Raw genomic sequence first — 19,505 nt, forward strand, 5'->3', positions numbered from 1 at the left:
TTTGGTTTGGGGTGTTTAAAATCCTATTATTATGGGGTCAGTGCTGTGGCGTGGCAAGTAAAGCCACTGTCTGCAGGGAAGGCATCCCTTATGGGCACCTGTAGGAGTCCCAGCTGCTCTACTTCCCATCCAGCTCCCTGCTAGTGTGCCTGGGGAAGCAGCAGGAGATGACCCAAAGTCCTTGAGCCCCTGCACCCATGTAGGAGACTCAGAGGAAGCTCCTAGCTCCTGGCTTTAGCCTGGCCCAGCCCTAGCCACTTCAGCCATTTGAGAAGTGAACCAGCAGATGGAAGATCTCTTGTCTCTCCCTCTTTCTCTGTAACTCTGCTTTTCAAATAAAATAAATAAATATTCAAAAAAGAAAAAGGACCTATTATAAGTATAGGCATTTCTTGAACTACAAAAATAATTATCACAAATTTCTTTTATATTTGGTAAGGGTAATAGAGTTTCTTTTAAACTAATAAAGAAAAAATAACAGCATTGTGATTAATTAATTGGCAGAAAAACATTGGGTATTTTCAGTTCAGAATAAGAATTGAACTGCATTTCCTGACTCCAACTTCCTGGTAATCCAGAAAGGGATTGGGAGACAGTAGGTAATGATGACTCAAGGGTTTGAGTTCCTGCCGCCCACAGCAGAGACCTGGATTAAGTTCCAGGCTCCCTGCTTCAGTACCAGCCGACGACCCTTGGGCATTTGGAGAATGAACCAGCAAATGGGAGCTTTCTATCTCACTGCCTCTCAAACTAATTGATTAACTATTGTAACAGTATTGCATCTAATACTATCATATTTAAAGATGTTCCTAGTACCTGATCTGAAGAGCTTTTAACTAAATCAGCTGAGGCTATACTAATTCTGAAGCAATAAGCAAGGGTCTCTGACATGTGTCAAACTGTTGAATTATGGCCTTAGACAGGGCCTTCATTTGTTTACATACAAAACTGAGCTTTTATATATATTTTCTCAAGGTTTTTTTTTCGCTGTTTACTCACATCATTGCATAACCAGACACTTTTCACTGTAAGACAAAACTTTCTGTTTTTTTTTCTGTGAATATTACCAGGTTTCTAGATATTCCATAGTCCAATTAAGTTGACACCTAAAATTAACCAGCACAACTTAATAGCAACCTGCTTTCTGATCTAGTACTTTTAAGGAGATACTGTACCATGGCATTGTTGAGAAAAACTCTGAGGAAGGGGTATCACATTTAGGAAGCCAGGAGCAGAAGGAATAGCAAGGACTTCAGTGGGTGGTGAAGATTCTGTACCATATATAGGTGGAGAATAGTTTCGGAAAGTTTGCGTGATAGTGAGCTGTGAGCTTTGAGAAAGACATGATTGAAATCAATGTTTGTCATCAATTCTCAACATATCCAAGAAGTTGACTATTGAATTTTGAATATTAGTAGTTTTCCTAATTTTCTAAAATATCAGAAGTTCCCTTCAAGGTAGCCATTGCTATAGCAAGTTGAAAAATATTATTAACCCATCAAGGTAAGTACCTGAGTTAGTTTTATTACAGTTGAGAATTCCCATAAGAAGCAGGAGTACTATCAGGAAGAATTCATAACTATCATTTAGAAAAATACCTGATAGGAGTCATATGGCATATCGAATTATAAGTGCAGGTTGGTGTCCTGGCTGCTCCACTTCTCATCCAGTTTTATGCCAATGTGCCTGGGAAGGCAGGAAAAGATGGCCCAATCACGTGGGTCCCTGCCACTCACATGGGAGACCCGAATGAAGCTCCTGGCTCCTGGCTTTGGTCTGGTCCAACTCCAGCCATAGAGTTCATTTGGTTAGTGAACTAGCAGATGAAAGATTCTCTCTCCTCTCTCTCTAACTGTGCCTTTAAAATAAATCATATAAATCTTTAAAAAACTATTTCTAGCAACTTATTTTTATTTTGATTATAAGTTACATTTTCTAGGTTCTTAGTCTAATACATTTTGGTTGGACGATGAACTTCAAATGTTACATCATTGAATATCTGAGTATGGTTCTCCTTGAAAAGAATAATGAGCTTTGTTTTGGTGAGTAGTCAATTCAGTCCCTTGTGCTTCAATCTGAAACCTTTGAGCATTTCTTCTGAGCTTTATCACAGTCTGCCTAGAGCAGTATTGACTCTATGGAGAGTTTAGCCCCATTATTATGAAATAGTCTTCATGGGATCTCTATTGGATAGACCGACTGATCAAACAGGCAGAACTTCCCCTGCTGTCTGGAGGGAACTTAATTCCTAGCCCTGTAGGATCTCTGGTAACTGCTCAGCTTGTAGGTCTTGGTCATTCTTTGCTCGACTTCAGAGTCTTCCTCTGCATATTCATGACTCCGTGCTTCTCTAAAATCTCAATCCTTACACGAAATTTCTGGGGTTCCGTTCTGTATCGAATTCATAATTTTATTTACCCAGTGTCATATCAATTACAGTTATTACTCCTGTGGAGGCTTACATTCTCCCCAGTTTTTCTAGGAGTCTCTGTAATCTGCATCACAGGTCGAAGACTAACATGACTCTGATGTTGGTCTTTGATTGCTTCTGTATTTTCCAGCATACGAAATCATCCCAGGATCTTGGTCCACTTCATGTCTCAGACCTGGAATCAGTCATTTCTCCAAGGCATCTTGATTTCTTCTCAGGGCAATGTAGTTTAGAGGCCACAATATGAGCATCTTGAGATGTTTTCACATTGCATGTCTGTAAGAGGATATTCATGTTTTAGATTATGAGTATTTGAGAATTTTGGAAATTCATCTACAGGAATTTTGGGAGAGTTCAGTGTGGGCTCTTTGCTTTTACTTCCGTCCATTCTGTTTAAGATAACCCCTCCTCAATCACTCTGTGTGCCACAGTCCTGATCTATTGTGTTTTATAGCACTTACCACCACCTGATATTAATGTATATTATTTTGTTTATTTTCCCCGTTGTCTATATTTTCAATTAAGATAGAAATTTGTCTTTCTTGTTCACTGCTGTATTCTCAAGATCTAAAACAATGTCTGATATACAATGGAACTCAGTAAATATTAATTGAATGTATAAATAAATCAGAGAGCCTCGTTGCTCTTGAATTTTCTAGTTCACATGATAGAAAGGTTTCTTTCTCTTGCTTTTGGCTTGACACTCTAACAAGCTGGATGTGATTTTTATCACGTACAGTCAGTCCTCCTCTCAGGTATGGTGTTATTGGTTATGTAATCTTGCTTCTTTGGTCCTATAATAAATGTCATTTATTCTGAGTACCACACGGTGGAGCTATTGTGTGTGGAATCTGAATACCAGAAGTGGCAGTGAGTTGATAGGGTATGAAGCCACTAAGGAATGGGAGGATGGCTTTGCTTACTGACAGATTTTCCTGCATAGAGGCGAGTAGCTGATGGAAATTGCTCCACAAAAATTTTTAGGAATATAATTGGTTGGTGCTAAAGGTTTATATGCAAAGGGCAAATTGGGAGAGACTTTTGCCCATATCTCCTTTGTTGCTGAAACCATAGGTTACAGCATTCAGTGGCAGTGGAACTACTCCCATTCTCAGCAGGTTTTTTTTTTTTTTTCCTGGATTGTGTGATGCATTAATCAGGTTAATACAGTTTATGCTGTGGGCCGGCGCTGTGGCTCACTTGGTTAATCCTCCACCTGCGGCGCCGGCATCCCATGTGGGTGCTGGGTTCTGGTCCCGGTTGCCCCTCTTCCAGTCCAGCTCTCTGCTGTGGCCCAGGAGGGCAATGGAGGATGGCCACGTGCTTGGGATCCTGCACTCACATGGAGACCAGGAGGAGGAATCTGGCTCCTGGCTTCAGATCGGCACAGCGCTGGCTATGGCAGCCATTTGGGGAGTGAACCGGCGGTGGAAAGACCTTTCTCTCTGTCTCTTTCTCTGTCTATATCTCTACCTGTCAAATAAAAAAAAAATACAGTTTATGCTGCACTAATCAACAACCTCTGAGTTTCACTAGATTAAAACAAAAATGGCTTTATTTTTTTAATGCTACATAAGGGACGCATGAAGCCTCTGCTCAGTGGCGGCTCATCTTCCTCCCTACGCACAGGAAATGGAAAGACTATAGGAAACTACAGCGAATGTAAAATGCAGCTCCGAAGGGTCTCACAGGAACGATTATTGCTGAATTTAGAAGACAACCTGTTGGCCAGAATCCCTACTTAACCACAAGGATCCAGGAAGAATGATTCTACCATGTTTCTGGAAAGCACAGTGAAAAGTATTTGGTTAATAGCAATACCAATTGCCACATATAAAGAGTGACATTTCTCTTGTTTTAACCTTAGGAACTGCTGCATTAGAGCCAGGCCCAATGTGCTATCACATCTAAGAGAACAAGAAACTCGGCAGGAGGAAAAATTTTCTAGATTTTTTGGTTATATTTTATTGGCTGAGAATTTTTTTAAGATTTATTATTTATTTATTTGAAAGTCAGAGTTAGAGAGGGAGAGAGACAGAGAGAAAGAACCTCCATCCTCTGGGTCATTCCCCAAATGGCCTAACGGCCGGAGCTGGGCTGGTCTGAAACCAGGAGCCAGGAGCATCTTGTGGGTCTCCCGCATGGGTACAGGAGCCCAAGGACTTGTGCCATCTTCTGCTTTCTCCGGCCATAGCAGAGAGCTGGATTGGAAAAGGAGCAGCCGGGACTTGAACCAGTGCCCATATGGATGCCAGCACCACAAGCGGTGGCTTTACCCACTACACCACAATGCCAGCCCCAGCTGAGAATGATTGACTATGTTACTACAGGACCCTGAAGATGTGATTCTTTCTGTATGCTGATAATTGCAGATGTCTTAAACTCTCTTTAAATGAAAAACTTGAGTTCCACCATCTTCATTTGATGAGATATACCAATGTGAATTAAAACATTTCTTAGATTAATGGGGACACTATATAAAGTCAACATTGGTTAACCAAAACCTTATGTAATATCAGCCTTATTATAAGTTGTGCATCTTCAAGATAATTTTTTTTTATTTGAAATGCAGAATCACAAAGAGAGAGGAAGATAGAGAGGTCTTTCATCTGCTGGTTTACTCCCCAAATGGCCACAAAGGCCCAGACTGGGCCAGGTTGAAGCCAGGAGCTTTATCTGGGTCTCCCACGTGGGTGCAGGGGCCCAAGGATTTGGGCCATCCCCCACTACTTTCCCAGGCCATCAACAGGGAGCTGGCTCAAAAGTGGAGGAGCCTGGATTTGAACTGGTTGCCCATAACAGTTGTTGGCACTGCAGGCCACAGCTTTAACCCACTAAGCCACAACACCAGCCCCTCAAAATAATTTTTAGAAACTTAGATAAAATCAGACTTTAATTATGCAAATATGTATCAAGTAGGATTAGTTCTGACTGCATGAAACAGAACCCTTAAAAAATAGTGGCTTTGATAATGTAGATTATTGAATTACACTAACACAAGTCCAGAGAGACAATGTATTGGCTGGTATACCCACTCTACAAAATCTCAGGGATCTAGGCTCTTTCTAGTCATAACTGCCTTCCTTAGGGTATGACCCTTGTTCTCAGAGTACAAAGTGGTTGACGGAATGCCAGCCATCACATCCATATTCCAGGCATCAGAACAGATGGAAGGGAAGGTTGGGCAAAGGATGATACATCAACTGTCTGTTAAGAGGATTTCTTAGAAATCACGCAACATACGTCCACTTAATTTTATTGGCACGAATCCATCATATAACCACACATAACTCTGCAAGGGGGACTGAGAGACAGTCTTATAGCCTGGTACATTCTGTTGCCCTCAAATAAAACTAGAGGATCTAAAACCGAGGAGGAGTGAAGAGGCAACCACAATTTCCCTCATTGGGCTGGTTTCTTGAGTCCTGAGCCAGTGTGGCCTTGATAAACAGACCTGCTTTTCCTCGCTGGACTGAGAACCAACTTTCAGAGACTACACGGTGGTTTGTTACTGGAATCTGGTAATAGTTCTCAATATTGCACAGCTAGTTTTTTATTTATTATTTATTTATTTATTTTTGACAGGCAGAGTGGACAGTGAGAGAGAGAGAGACAGAGAGAAAGGTCTTCCTTTGCCGTTGGTTCACCCTCCAATGGCCGCTGCGACCGGCGCACCGCACTGATCCGATAGCAGGAGCCAGGTGCTTCTCCTGGTCTCCCCTGGGGTGCAGGGCCCAAGCACTTGGGTCATCCTCCACTGCACTCCCGGGCCACAGCAGAGAGCTGGCTGGAAGAGGGGCAACCAGGGCAGAATCCGGCTCCCCGACCGGGACTAGAACCCGGTGTGCCGGCGCCGCTAGGTGGAGGATTAGCCTATTGAGCCATGGCACCGGTGCACAGCTAGTTTTTAAAAAATATTTAGTTATTTATTTGAAAGGCAGATTACAGAGAGGCAGAGGCAGAAAGAGAAAAGTCTTCCATCTGTTGGTTCACTCCCCAAATGGCTGCAATGGCCGAAGCTGAGCCGATCCAAAGCCAGGAGCCTGGGTCTCTCATGTGGGTGCAGGGGCCCAAGCAGTTGGGCCATCTTCCGCTGCTTTCCCAGGCACATCAGCAGGGAGCTGGATCGGAAGTGGAGCAGCCGGGACTTGAACCAGCGCCCATATGGGATGCTGGCATTGCAGTGGCTTCACCTGCTGCACCAGAACGCTGGCCCCTGCACAGCTAATTTTTAAAATTGAAGTGGAATAGAGAACCCAGAGAAAATTTTTGACTCCAGAACTATTTAAGGATGTTTTTAAATGGTATGTCCAGAACCCTGATGGTTCATAACCTGTTGCTTATTTATACCATGTGCAGCTTCCTTCCTGGAGAGCCATGCATTTAAGAAGCCTCCTCCTCCACCTCCTCCTCTTTTATAAACCAGTAAATCTGCTGGACATTCCATAAAAATTTACTTCCTTAATAAATTGCATCTCCAGCTCACTTTGATGTGGGTTATCCTCTGTCTACCTCCTATCTCACGACTGCTATCTTACAGGAGAAGTAGGCAACATAGCCTGTGATTCTTCTTACCTTTGTGTAGTGTAGAGAAATCCACTAGGAACAGTGGAAGAATTAGACAATCAGTTTCTTTTATGACTCGCTCCTTTGCCTCCGACTTTGCGGCTGCAGGGTAGCTACGGGCAGAGCAGTGTGGGTTTAAGAGAACACCTTGCCTGCCCTCCCCAGCACACTGCAACCTGGTTTTATGACGCGCAGGGCAGCTAAAATGCTTCAACAGCGCAAAATGGGCTCGTGCTCTGCTCTCCTTTGTTTTTAACTTCCTCCTTACAGAATGACCCGCGGTCCTCCAGAGCACAGGAAGTCACAATGTGGTTTTATCTCAAACCCATGTAGCCAAATCCAATAATTGACCTCGTGAACTATTCACTGGTAGGAAAGAGACTCCTTGCTATGGCTTCTTCAAGAAAACAAGCAGCAATCACAAAAGATTAAAAAAAAATAGGAGCTGGCACTGTGGTGCAGCGAGTTAAAGCCGTGTCCTGGCGTACTGGCATCCAATATAGGCACTGGTCTGAGTCCCGTCTGCTCCACTTCCGATCCAGCTGTCTGCTAATGCACCTTGGAAAGCAGTGGAAGATGGCCCGAGTGCTTGGGCCCCTGCACCCGCGTGGTAGACTTGGATGAAGCACCAGGCTCCTGGCTTCGGATCAGCCCAGCTCTGACCATTGCATCCATTTGGGATGTGAATCAGCAGACAGAAGACCCCCTGCCCTTCTCTCTCTGTCTCTACCTCTCTCTGCAACTCTGTCTTTCAAATAAATAAAATTTTTAAAAATCTTTGAAAAGAAATAAATAAACCTACACCCCTAAAATCGATTTTAAACTGTCCCACCAAGTCACATATTTTACTCAGTGTCAAGCACTCTGAGGCGGTTGTGCTGAGAAGTAGCATCGTGCAGACGGAGCCGTCTGGGGGCCTCCTTGGAGCTGGAGTTGACTCTCCATCTCCTTCCGTCCTCCTACACGCTAACCTCCCATTGCGTTTGCTTCCTCGATCACTTCAAAGTTGTCCCTGTCTTGGCTTCTTTGCAGAAACCCTTCTCTCCACCAACTACGCTCTTCGCTCTAATCCCCTAGTGCTGGTCACTTCCTGTGAATCAGGTTTCCGTGTAAGATCCACTTCCACAAGGACACTTTTCTGGCCACCCACCTTCCTGGTGCATCCCACCATCTTATTTCATTTGTCTCCAGGTTGTTTATTGTCTGCCCCACACTCCCAGTAGAGTTTCAGTGTGGCACCTCATCATGTCTGCAAAGCTAATCTCTACTTCATAGGTGTTCAGTTTAGGGCAAGGTTTCTCAGCCCCAGACTAGGGAAGTTTCAGACTGTATAGTTCTTGTGTAGGGGCACTGACCATGCATTATCAAATGTTTACCAATATCTCTGGAATCTACCTGCTAGAAGCTTTTCTAGTCATGACAACCACACGTCCAGACATTGCCAAATGTCCCATATGAAGCAAAATTGTGGATGGCTGGGAAGCACTGGGTTAGGCCTTCAGATGCCATGCTACTACCGCGCTACCACGTTGGTCCTCAGGAGGCAATACTGTCATTGATTAACAACAGCTATCATTTAACCCACGCCTATAGGCATGGAGCACCATTCTTGGAGTTTAGAAAAACCCTTTAATAGGTGCTATCATGATCTTCATTTCACAGATAGGGAAACTGAGGCACGGCATGATTGATAAACCAGCCTATATTCATGCCATTCGTACGTAATGAAGGCCAGGATTCAAATAAGACAACAGGCTCCAGATCTCTACGTTAACAGGAGTCTCATTGCCCTCCTCCTGGGGGCAGAGACGGACAGAAAATTGGCTCTGCACCCCTCCTGCAGCACGCACAGCCACCCAGCGTGCCCATCGCAGGTGTCACCTTTCCTTCCCAAGCCTGTCACTTCCCTAAAGACGACAACGATGACAACGACGATGACGACGACGACTACTACTACTACTACTACTACTAACAATAAATTCCCTGAAGAATTTCTTTCGGAAGGCCACTCAATACTTAATGAGTTGTGACTCCATTTCTCCTCTCTTTCTTTTCCTCTTGGCTCCAAGCTCCAAGCACTGAAGGCAGATCTGGAACCTTGGCCAGACCAGACCATTGAGAAATGTATTCTTCAAGCCATCGGTGTTGAGTGGAAGCAAAGGAAGCAACCCTCTTAGAAGACACTGCCTGGGGCTGGCGCTGTGGTGTAGTGGGTAAAGCTGCCACCTGCAGTGCTGGCATCTCATATGGGCGCCAGTTTGAGTCCTGGCTGCTCCACTTCTGATCCAGCTCTCTGCTGTGGCCTGGGAGGGCAGTAGAAGATGGCCCAAGTCCTTGGCCCTCTGCACCTGCATGGGAGACCCGGAAGAAGCTCCTGGCTCCTGGTTTCAGATCCGTGCAGCTCTGGCTGTTGTGGCTAACTGGGGAGTGAACCATCGGATGGAAGACCTCTCCTTCTCTATGTAACTCTGACTTTCAAATAAATAAATAAACCTTTTTAAAAAGAAGAAGAAACTGCCTGCCAGACTGGCACTTGCTCCTCCTTTGCTAATGACCAACAGCACCAGCCATCAGCATTTTCCCATTAAGCCAAGAGGGCCTTTTAAATCTGTACTGATTAGGTGCCACAGGGCTGGCTTGACAAGTAGCCTCCTGCTCCATTTCTTGATGCGAGTCAGTGAATTAATTGCCTGACCTATTGTTTTCTAACACTGCCAATTAAATGAGTTTGGAGGAGGCCATGAGTCTTTGGACCAGCAGGGGGCAGCCTTTGCAAACATAACTGAGTGGGTGCTTGGGGTAACGGGCAGAGCCCCATCAAAAATCGGGTACCTTCAGAAAGTTTGCTTAGAAAATGGATTCTAAATCTGTGGGCCACAAATCCCTGTGGATAGAAGTCTATGAACTTGGATGGGGAAAATACCGTGCTCGTTTTCACTACCTCTCACTGAAATGTAGTGTTTTCTTCAACTATGAATATAGACAACAAAAAGCAGGTGTTTGCAGATCCCAGTACACTGGCTGTAGGAATCTCGACATATCATTCTCATCCTTCACTAACTGGAAATTGCAGTAGCTGGGACACGTGTCTGGTGTACTGCTTAAGATGTGTCCCACATCCAAGGACATAGGTTCAACTCTTAGATCTGGCTCCTAACTTCAGCTTTTGGCTAATGCAAACCCTAGGAGGATGGTGATGGCCCAAGTGATTGGGTTTGTGCCACCCACATGGGAGTCCTGGATTGAGTTCCTGGCTCCAGGCTTAGGCCTGACCCATCCTGGTCATTGTAGGCATTTGGGGAATGAACCAGTAGATGGGAGCTCTCTCTCTCTCTGTCCCTCTGTGCTCAAATAGTTTTTTTTTAAAAATTACACTATAGTGGGGCCAGCCCATGGTGCAATAGGTTAATCCTCCGCCTGCAGCACCAGCATCCCATATGGGCACCAGTTCTAGTCCCAGCTACCCCTCTTCCAGTCCAGCTCTCTGCTATGGCCTGGGAAAGCAGTAGAAGATGGCCCAAGTGCTTGGGTCCCTGCACTCGCATGGGAGACCTGGAAGAAGCACATGGCTCTTGGCTTCAGATCAGTGCAGCTCTGGCCATTGTGGCCATTTGGGAAGTGAACCAACGGAAGGAAGACCTTTCTCTCTCTGTCTCTCCCTCTCACTGTCTGTAATTCTGCCTCTTAAATAAATTTAAAAATCTTTTAAAAAAAATTACACAATAAGACCTGTGACTGAATCTTGTTATTTAAAATGTTCATAAGGAAGTATATAGAAAGACATACCAAATTTTTTTGTTGTTGATGTTTAATAACTATCCTTCGATATCATTGGTTTTCCTTGTAATTTCCATATTTTACTTGACAGTGTTATTCTGGGAAGGAGCCTATGTCCCTCTCCAGATTGCCAAAAGGGTTCACAACACCAAAAAAGCATTTAGAACATCTGGCAGAAAGGCTGCCAGGATGGTCTCTGGACAGAAGCAGCGAGCAGTAAAGGGAGTCTTTGTGCTCAGTGATTTTAGTCACGGCTTAGCTCTTGGCCCTTCTTCCTCTTCTGGTGACGTGAACATGTGCCACTCTTATATAAAAACCATTAGCCACAATGCTTGAGAGTACACAGTCTACATCAGGACGAAATTCGGTGCATTCACAATTGTGTTGCCTGACTGCATTTCCGAGCCTCCAGCACGCCTGGCATCTGGCCTTGGGAAAGAGGAGGCCTTGCTTTTCCAGCTGCTTTCGCCTTTCTGTTATGCTTGATTCATTTCCAGGGCTCAGGAATTTTCTGAAATCAGAGGCGTTTGGCTCCACGCTCAGCAATGAGGTTTGCTCACTTTTCAGCAAGAAGCCCTCAGCAGTGCCGGAGTGCTGCTTCCACGATCTAATCTCCTGCCATCCCTGCAAGAACAATTGTGAAATACAGAAGGAGGGGAAGAAGTGGGCACTAAGCATAGCTCCTTTCCCTTAGCTTTGCCCCAGGGAAGTGAGGCCACCCTGGGGTGACAAGGACAGACTAGGGTGTCTAGTTTTGCTCACTCACCCTGCCGGCTTATCCCAGGCCTTGGCATCTGAGCACACAGGAACCCAGCAAGCTCAGATCCAGATTGTCACCATAGCACTTCTTTCTCTTCCCTCTTTGGGAACCTCCTCCATTCTCTGCTGTGTCATTGTGCTACCCTCCCCCGCGACTCCTCAGGCCTAGCCTTCCATTCCTCAATCAAATCTTTTTCTTCCTTTCTCTAGAAGAACAACACTGACCCTTGCAGCAGCAATAATTTTAAAAAAATAGCCTCTGTATTTAAGACGTGTACTGTGCATGTTCTGTGCGAGGCATTCTCACTGTACCTTCTTATTTAACTCCCTTAACCAGCTACTGTGGGTTGATAATGTCCACACATCTACTTGGATCCTCAAACTTTGACTTGATTTGGGCCTTTGCAGAAGTAGTTACTTAAGGATTAAGAAGAGATCGCTCTTCTCTTTCTGGTCCCAGGCGCTTCGGCAGCCGCGGGTTACTGTGCAGACATGGCCAAGTCCAAGAACCACACCACGCACAACCAGTCCCGAAAATGGCACAGAAATGGCATCAAGAAACCGCGATCACAAAGATACGAGTCTCTGAAAGGGGTGGACCCCAAGTTCCTGAGGAACATGCGTTTTGCCAAGAAGCACAACAAGAAGGGCCTGAAGAAGATGCAGGCCAACAACGCCAAGGCTATGGCTGCACGTGCTGAAGCTATCAAGGCCCTGGTCAAGCCTAAGGAAGTAAAGCCCACGATCCCAAAGGGTGTCAGCCGGAAGCTTGATCGACTTGCCTACATTGCCCACCCTAAGCTTGAAGGCGTGCCCGTGCCCGCATTGCTAGGGGTCTCAGGCTGTCCCGGCCACAGACCAAGGCAAAGGCCAAGACTGAGCCCCAAATCAAGGGCAAGGTCAAGGCTCAAATCAAGGCCCAAGCTTAAGCTCAAATCAAGAGCAAGGGCAAGCCCAAGGCCCAGGCCCAAGCCAAGCCCAAGGCCCAGGCCGAAACCAAGGCCCAGGCCCAAGCCAAGCCCAAGTCCCAGGCCCAAGCCAAGTCCAAGGCCCAGGCCCAGGCCAAGCCTAAGGCTCAGGCCCAAGCCAAACCCAAGGCCCAGGCCCAAGCCAAACCCAAGGCTCAGGCCCAAACCAAGCCCAAGGCCCAGGCCACACCTGCAGCCCCAGTTCCAGCTCAGGCTCCTCCCAAAGGTGCCCAGCCCCCCGCAAAGGCTCCCTAGTAACAGCCTATGCCTGCCAATGCAAGGGCAGAAGGACTGGTGTGACCCCTGGGCTGCCGTCTGCGTGGGGCTAGTGTCCTCCTGTGCTGTTTGTACAAATAAACCTGAGACAGGGAAAAAAAAAAAAAAAAAAAAGAAGAGATCATCCTGGAATAGGGCGGCCCTCAAGGCAATGACTGATGTCCTTTTAAGAAGATGAGAGGGCCTGGAAGCACAGAGATAGCCAGAGACTGGTGTGATGCTGCCCTAAGGCAAAGAATGCCCAGTGCCACCAGAGCCAGGGGCAGGCTAGGAAGGCTGCTTCCTGGGAGCCTTCTGAAGGAACATGGCACCAAGGGTACCTCAATTTTGGACTTCCAGGATCCAGGACTAGGAGAAAACCTGTTCCTGTTGCTTTAATGCACCGAGTTTGTGGTTCTTTGTCACATCTTAGAACATTACTAGCACGGCCAATGAGATGGGTGTTTTGTCATCCTCACTTGTCAGATGAAGAAATCCAGGCAAAAAAGCCAAGTAGCTACAAAGATTTGCACTGCCAGGAGAGGACCTGAGACTGAACCCTGATCTAAATGACCCCAGTGCTTTCCAATCCGTCTTCGAAGTGTTGGTTCTAATGAATTGTTATCCTTTGCTTGTTGATTGATCCATATTCAATTTGCAGGGGCCGTTAGACACCAACTGTGGTTGCTGGGCTGCAAAGAGGAGTGGAGATTCTCAGAGGACTTCTGGCTGGTCTGGAGGAGGCTGGCCCAGGAGCGACTTGCCTCCTCTTTGCTCAGCTCCTCCTGGGCTCGGATGTAGGGAGTCTGCACTGCAGGATCAGTCCCTGGAAAGCTTGGGTCTTCTCCTTTAGCTTTTGTTCCTACCCAAACTAGTGTAGGAGATTCTACAGGTGTTCAAAATGAGGGATTAAAGTCTTTCTCTGAGGCAGACCTCTTATAGTAAGAGCTCTACTTCCCAGTGGATTACATTAGGAACATTTTTATAAGGCCAAAATGGCAATCTAAAAGTGCTGGCTGAAGTTATCCACTGGAGGAGAACATAGAGGATTTACTTTTGGCCAGATGAACATTTTTTAAAAGGGATATTTCTAAGGGAATGGTAGTCTATTCTTACAAAATAAACCAATCCATTTGGTTTATTTGCCCTATTCCATATGCCCTCCCTTCAGTGTGATGTGTTAGTCCCATGGACATTAAACATCTGTGGACCTCAGAGAGCAGCAGCGTGGTGCACGGCTGACCTGTGACTTGCCACAGTGAAGCTGTCAGGAATTTAAGGATGCCACGTCACTTGGCTGAGTGGCAGACAGTTTATCAATGTCCCTCTCCTTGTCTTGTCAAGAGTTACAAGAGTTATTACTTAAAAAACAAGATTTCCAAGACAAGATCAATTTTAGTCGTGGCAGTCCTGATACTGTCACTTTAGGTAAAAGCTATCACAAGTTCAAATCCCAGCTCAGTTCATAGCAGGTGGGTATCCTCAGGCAAGTTTTTGAGATCCCTGGACTCTGAAATTGTCTCCTGTGATGATGATAACCCATCTCAAGGGATTATGGTAGACTGAAAATTTTAAAGTTAAGCAGGAAATAAAAATAGAAAAAAAGCACACAGCAAAAATATGCATGTAAGTCCCTCCCCAAGTTAATACCCAGGGTTATAGTCAGAGGTAGATATGGCCAGAGAGCTACTTGCCAAAAGCAGGAAATAGATTTTCCTAAGTGAATTTAAAAAATCTGTTGATCCCCTTCCTTTTATTTCCCATCTAATTCTTTGCAGGAGAATAGATGGAGAGAAATAAAAGCTTATGTTGAATCGGCAATTTTTGTGTTCTTGCACAAGTCTGTTTTATTGTCAATCTTATGAGGTCAATGGGCCTATAAATATGTAGGGGGAGCCTTTATTTCTAGTCCTGTTTGAGCCGGGGCATTTCAGCACTTTTGTGTTAGAGTCTAGTATTGTGCAGAGCAACCTCCAATGCTGGCTGGGCCAAGCCTCACTTGACACACAGAGGGAAAGGCCAGAGCACTTCACAGCCTCTACAGCTTTTATTTCCCTCATCTGTAAAGCAGGGGCGACAATCCTTTCCTTATAGAGTGTCCGAGAATTTAAGGGTGTAGCATGGTGCCTGGTGCATAAGTCCCAAATTAATGTTTGAGAGACAGCAAAACTTCTCCTGGGTTCATATCCTGGCTTGATGCTTACTATTTTGCAGCCATAATGGTCTTGCTCCTCCTAGGTTAGCTGCAAAGATTAAAATACTTAATATATGTAATGCAATTAATGTAGGTGCTATGAAAGAATGAATTCTTATTATGATTATTTAAAAACAGATGATATGTTTTCTATGATTTTTTTCCTGGTTACTTGGAGGCATAGCTGAAAATAGGGCAAAACATTTTGGCTTCTATGTGCACGCTCTCCCAAACCAATGTAGTTCCACGCAGGCACCAGTTTATTTCTAACGTCTTTGAGGCCACTTCTGAGCCCTGTAACTAGGATACAGCCGGGCTGTTTATTTCATCCAGGTGAATCAGTAGAGCTGGGGTCGCTTATTGGGAGGCTCACCACAAGCTTCACCAAGTCCGAAGTGAGAGAAGCTCAACCATTTGTCACCAGTAGGGGGCGCAAAAGGGGCGATAGTGTTGGAAGGAAGACGGAGAGCTGGTTGCTTCCTGCTCCTGTTACGGTTGCCCAACAATGGCCCTTCCCACCAGTGGCCGCACTTGATTCCAGTTTGCAGCTTTCCCAGATTTTGCATCCCCTAATCAGAGATCTGAACCTGCCTTCTGCGATCTTAGGGCATCAGCACCAGACAACTGCTTTCCAGGCTTCTCAGATTTAATAATCGCAACCTTTCCTCAGCACAGGCGGTGGCTATGTCCTGCGGTTATCACTTGTGTGATACTTCAGTGTCACCGTTGTTGCCTTTTGTAATATCTAGTGGATTTTTTGTTGTTGTTAAATTACTATTGGTGAAATAATTGATTTCTTTACTGGGACTCATGCTGATACAAAGATGCATATACACTTATAAAATGAAAAGTAATGCACAAACAGAGGCAAACCGAAAGTCCTTAATATCCTTCTTATGGTCATGTACAGAATGTCTCCTTTGGTTGTCTGTCACTTGGTTACTCCACACACTCAGTGAAACCAGTTATCGGCAAGTGCCTGTCCCTTACAGTCACATACATATATGTATACATTCATATTGCAGAGTGTGGTTTCATAATGAAAATGCAATAAAGTAACTTAAAATGCGTGTAACCATGCATTAGCATTTTAAGCCATCGTCTTTTCTAAGAAAACTAATTTCTTCCATTTTCACATCTGTGTTAATTAGATTGGCACCTAGCTTTCAAGTTTTGATCTTTTCCTGCTTCTTTATGTGGCTCAGAACGCCAGCCCCTCCCCCAAGCTTTCCATTTTCTTGGTGCTCTTGCTATGACGTGTGCTAGGTGCCTCGTTGGTACACAGTGAATGGCAGCCATTATCATCACCACAACAGAGACTTACTAACTAGCTCTCTTTGAAAACCAAGTCTTAGGATACTAAGGTACAAGGAGTTCATTCTAAGATGATTGTGTGCACTGCACTAACCAAACCTCAACTCATTTTTGAGCCCCTTAACAAAAATAGCAGTGAGAGATATTAAGAGAAAACAGGAAAGCGTGCAAGATATTGTCCATGCCTTTAAATGTCTTATGATGCTGTTGGGAGCCTCTTCTGGGTTAGTGAATACTGTCAGATGAATATGAAAGGTGGTACAGGCTGGACAAGTTCACTCCAGCTGGGGAAATGAGCAAAGACTTCCCAGAGCTGAAGGGATTTGGGCTGAACCTTGAAGAATAGCTTGGACTTGAAATAACAGAGAAAATCTGGAAAGAACATTCAGAAGTCTGATCTACGTGATCAAGACTCCTCTGTTCCAGTGAAGGAAATGAGTTCTGCATCACGAGCCGGAAAACACACGGTTCACAAGGAGATGCACCCCAGAAGGGACCTATCCTTACTTGAAACTATGAGGTAGCCCTGAGAAGGAAAATGTCTGTCTCTCCAGTCTGAGGTCTAGCCTGTCCTATCTAGGGTGCTATACATTTTTTTTTTTTCTTTCTTCAGCATCTCCACGGTTCTAATAATTACTTCACTCTCTCCTTCCCATTCAACAATGCTGAAGTCTCTTCCCCCAGCTCAAAAACTCCAAACCTTCCCTCAGGAAACACATAAACACACACACAGTTTTACATTGATCTAAGTTGTTCACCTAAATTTGCAGACGCTGGCCTTACATTCAAATCAAGCAGCCCTGTTGCATTATCATCTGCCATCCCTTTTGCTTTTTTTTTTCCCCTTAACATCTCAATGAAATTCTCTCATCAATCCCCTTCTTTGCTGACCAAGTGCTGTGCAGTTGCTGATTTTGCAAGATACGTGCTAATGTAAAGTATGTCTCCTTTGAGTCTCTTTATCACTCGGTTGCTCTCTGCTCCACCTTCTCCATATTTATGCCCTTATCAGAGCTGCACACCGTATTTCAATGAGCCTCAGTGTTCTTCCTGCCAGGGCGGGTGTGGACAGTAATATGATAGCCTATCTCCAAATTGGTTTGGGGGATGCTTTTTCTCATTGTAGTTAAAATAGCTTTCCTTGTAAATGCCAGAATATATTTTTGCCGATTAGAGATTTTGAGAAGAATGGTGTCAAATGCTTTCCAGAAAGGTGTTTAAATTATTTGGATAAGCTGCTCCCTCCATTAACATTTTCCTTTGCAGTTTAACCTTATGGGGTTTGCAGGAGAGTTTCCCTACTGAACATTGGTGCTGATTTCTTTGTAATTAAACATAACTTTCTTAGTGATTCTTCCATTCAAGCTGTGGCTTAGAGCTTTCCCCTGCTGTTGAAATCATGAAGCCCATGGTCTCCCAGCTCTGTTCTAAAAGCCTCTCTTAGCAGAGAAGCAGCCTTCACAGCTTCTGTCCTATTCAGCTGTTGCCGCTGATAATTTCAAAGCCATATTCACAGAGTCAGCGCTGCAGCAAGCAGCTGTTATGGGGTTACTGAGTGTTTGTGTGAGAGTCTGTGGCTCTGTATCTCCTTTCAAGTTCCCAGTTGCACAGAGGATTGTCTGCTGGAGAAAGGTTTTGTGCTTTTCTTCCAGTGCAACGTGTTTCCTGTTTTCCTTGGGAGGTTCCTGGACTGTAATCATTTTTTTCATTCCAAGTTCCTTCTAGGCTGATTTACTTAACTGTTCTGCCACCTTCGCTGTGTCCAAATTTGCATTTCTGCAATACAGTTTTGGAGTTTATTTTAGATGATTATGGCAAGTTGCACTTCCATCTCACCTCTATCATTTCTCTCTATTCGATTTATCTATGCACTTGTCACATCTTTCCAGACCCAAGATCTGAAACCTCGGTCTAGGTTTTCTACTGCTTGGATTGATGTCAAGATGATTTATAAAGCACTCTCATGCAAGTGCCAGGGGCCAAGGATGCCATCCGTTTAGCAGCTTCTGAACAGCTTACCTAGACTTGCCTATTGATTAAGGCCACTTCCAGATGTAGCTCCTGCCACATGTTCTGCCCAGTGAGCCCTGGTTTACAAGCCAGTCACTTATAATGAGTATCATTTCAGTCATCATTGCACGGCATGCCTTTGGCACTTTTTTGGATTCACATTCATAGACTGCAGTCATTCGTAATTAAATCCTGTCACTGGTGCATGAATTATTTTATCTAGTCATATTTAATTCACCTCCTTCTTCTTTTGGAAATCTCTAGTGAGCTTTGGGCTTCATCCTGTAGATCTTTTGTCTATTTCTGAAGCTAAAACTAGATTGATGACACTTTCTGGTCTTTGAATACTTTGTGCAAGTCCTCATGCCAGGAATAAAAAGTCACCTGTTACCAATCGGGTTGACTTCTTCCTTCCTGTTGTGCTACCCAGGACTTCCAGGTCACCACAATCTATCTGAAGATGGTTCTTCTTCCTCCAGATCAGTGGTTCTCAAGGAGACGATTTGGCAATATCTGCAAACAGTTTTGGCTGTTCACAGCTAGGAAGGGTATACCACCGGCATTGGTCAGGGATGCTACTAAACATACTACAACACAAATGCACACCACAGCCCCTCATGAAAAAGAATTATTCAGCCCAACATTTCAGCAGAGTCAAAGTTGAAAAACCTGTGTGCTACAGCAGAGGAGTCCAGGTGTGTGTTAAGGTGGTAATAACACACCTTCACACGTCCCCCTCAGGTCTCTGAGATCTGTCCTCCAGGGCACTATCAAAGACTGTCCTTGGGTAATATGTCCATATTTTCAACTTCAACTCCATGTTTTTGTAATTATACATCTGAATGGCTGAGGTTGCATGTGCAGAACCAACATTTGCTGTTAATCTTTGCTACTTCTTTTTAACATAGCCATGTATAATTCTTTTGACTGGAAAAGAAAAAAATAGGTGCTGGCATTGTGGCACAGCAGACTAAGCTGTTGCTTGTAATGCTGGCATTACATATCAGCACTGGTTTCAGTTCCAGCTCCTCTGTTTCTGATCTAGTTCCTACTAACGTACCTAAGAAAGTAGCCAAAGATGGCCCAAGTCCTGGGGCCCTGGCCACTCATGTGGGAGTCTTGGATAGAATTCCTGGATCCTGGCTTCAGCCTGTCCCAGCCCTTGCTGTTATAACCATTTGGAGAGTGAACCATTGGAAGGAAGATTCCCCTCTTTGTCTCTCGCTCTCTC

General features: G+C 44.8%; 1 protein-coding gene across 1 annotated transcript; it reads left to right on the forward strand.

Moving 5' to 3' along the window:
- Window positions 1-11,978: 11,978 nt before the first annotated feature.
- On the forward strand, window positions 11,979-12,480 carry LOC133767110 (large ribosomal subunit protein eL29-like). Its single transcript, XM_062201305.1, is given in 2 exon segments — window positions 11,979-12,335; window positions 12,338-12,480. Coding segments are annotated over 2 exon segments (435 nt in total). The 5' UTR covers window positions 11,979-12,025; the 3' UTR covers window positions 12,463-12,480.
- The last annotated feature ends 7,025 nt before the right edge of the window (window positions 12,481-19,505 follow it).

This window comes from Lepus europaeus, chromosome 1, assembly GCF_033115175.1.
Source record: "Lepus europaeus isolate LE1 chromosome 1, mLepTim1.pri, whole genome shotgun sequence".
Classification (NCBI taxonomy): domain Eukaryota; kingdom Metazoa; phylum Chordata; class Mammalia; order Lagomorpha; family Leporidae; genus Lepus; species Lepus europaeus.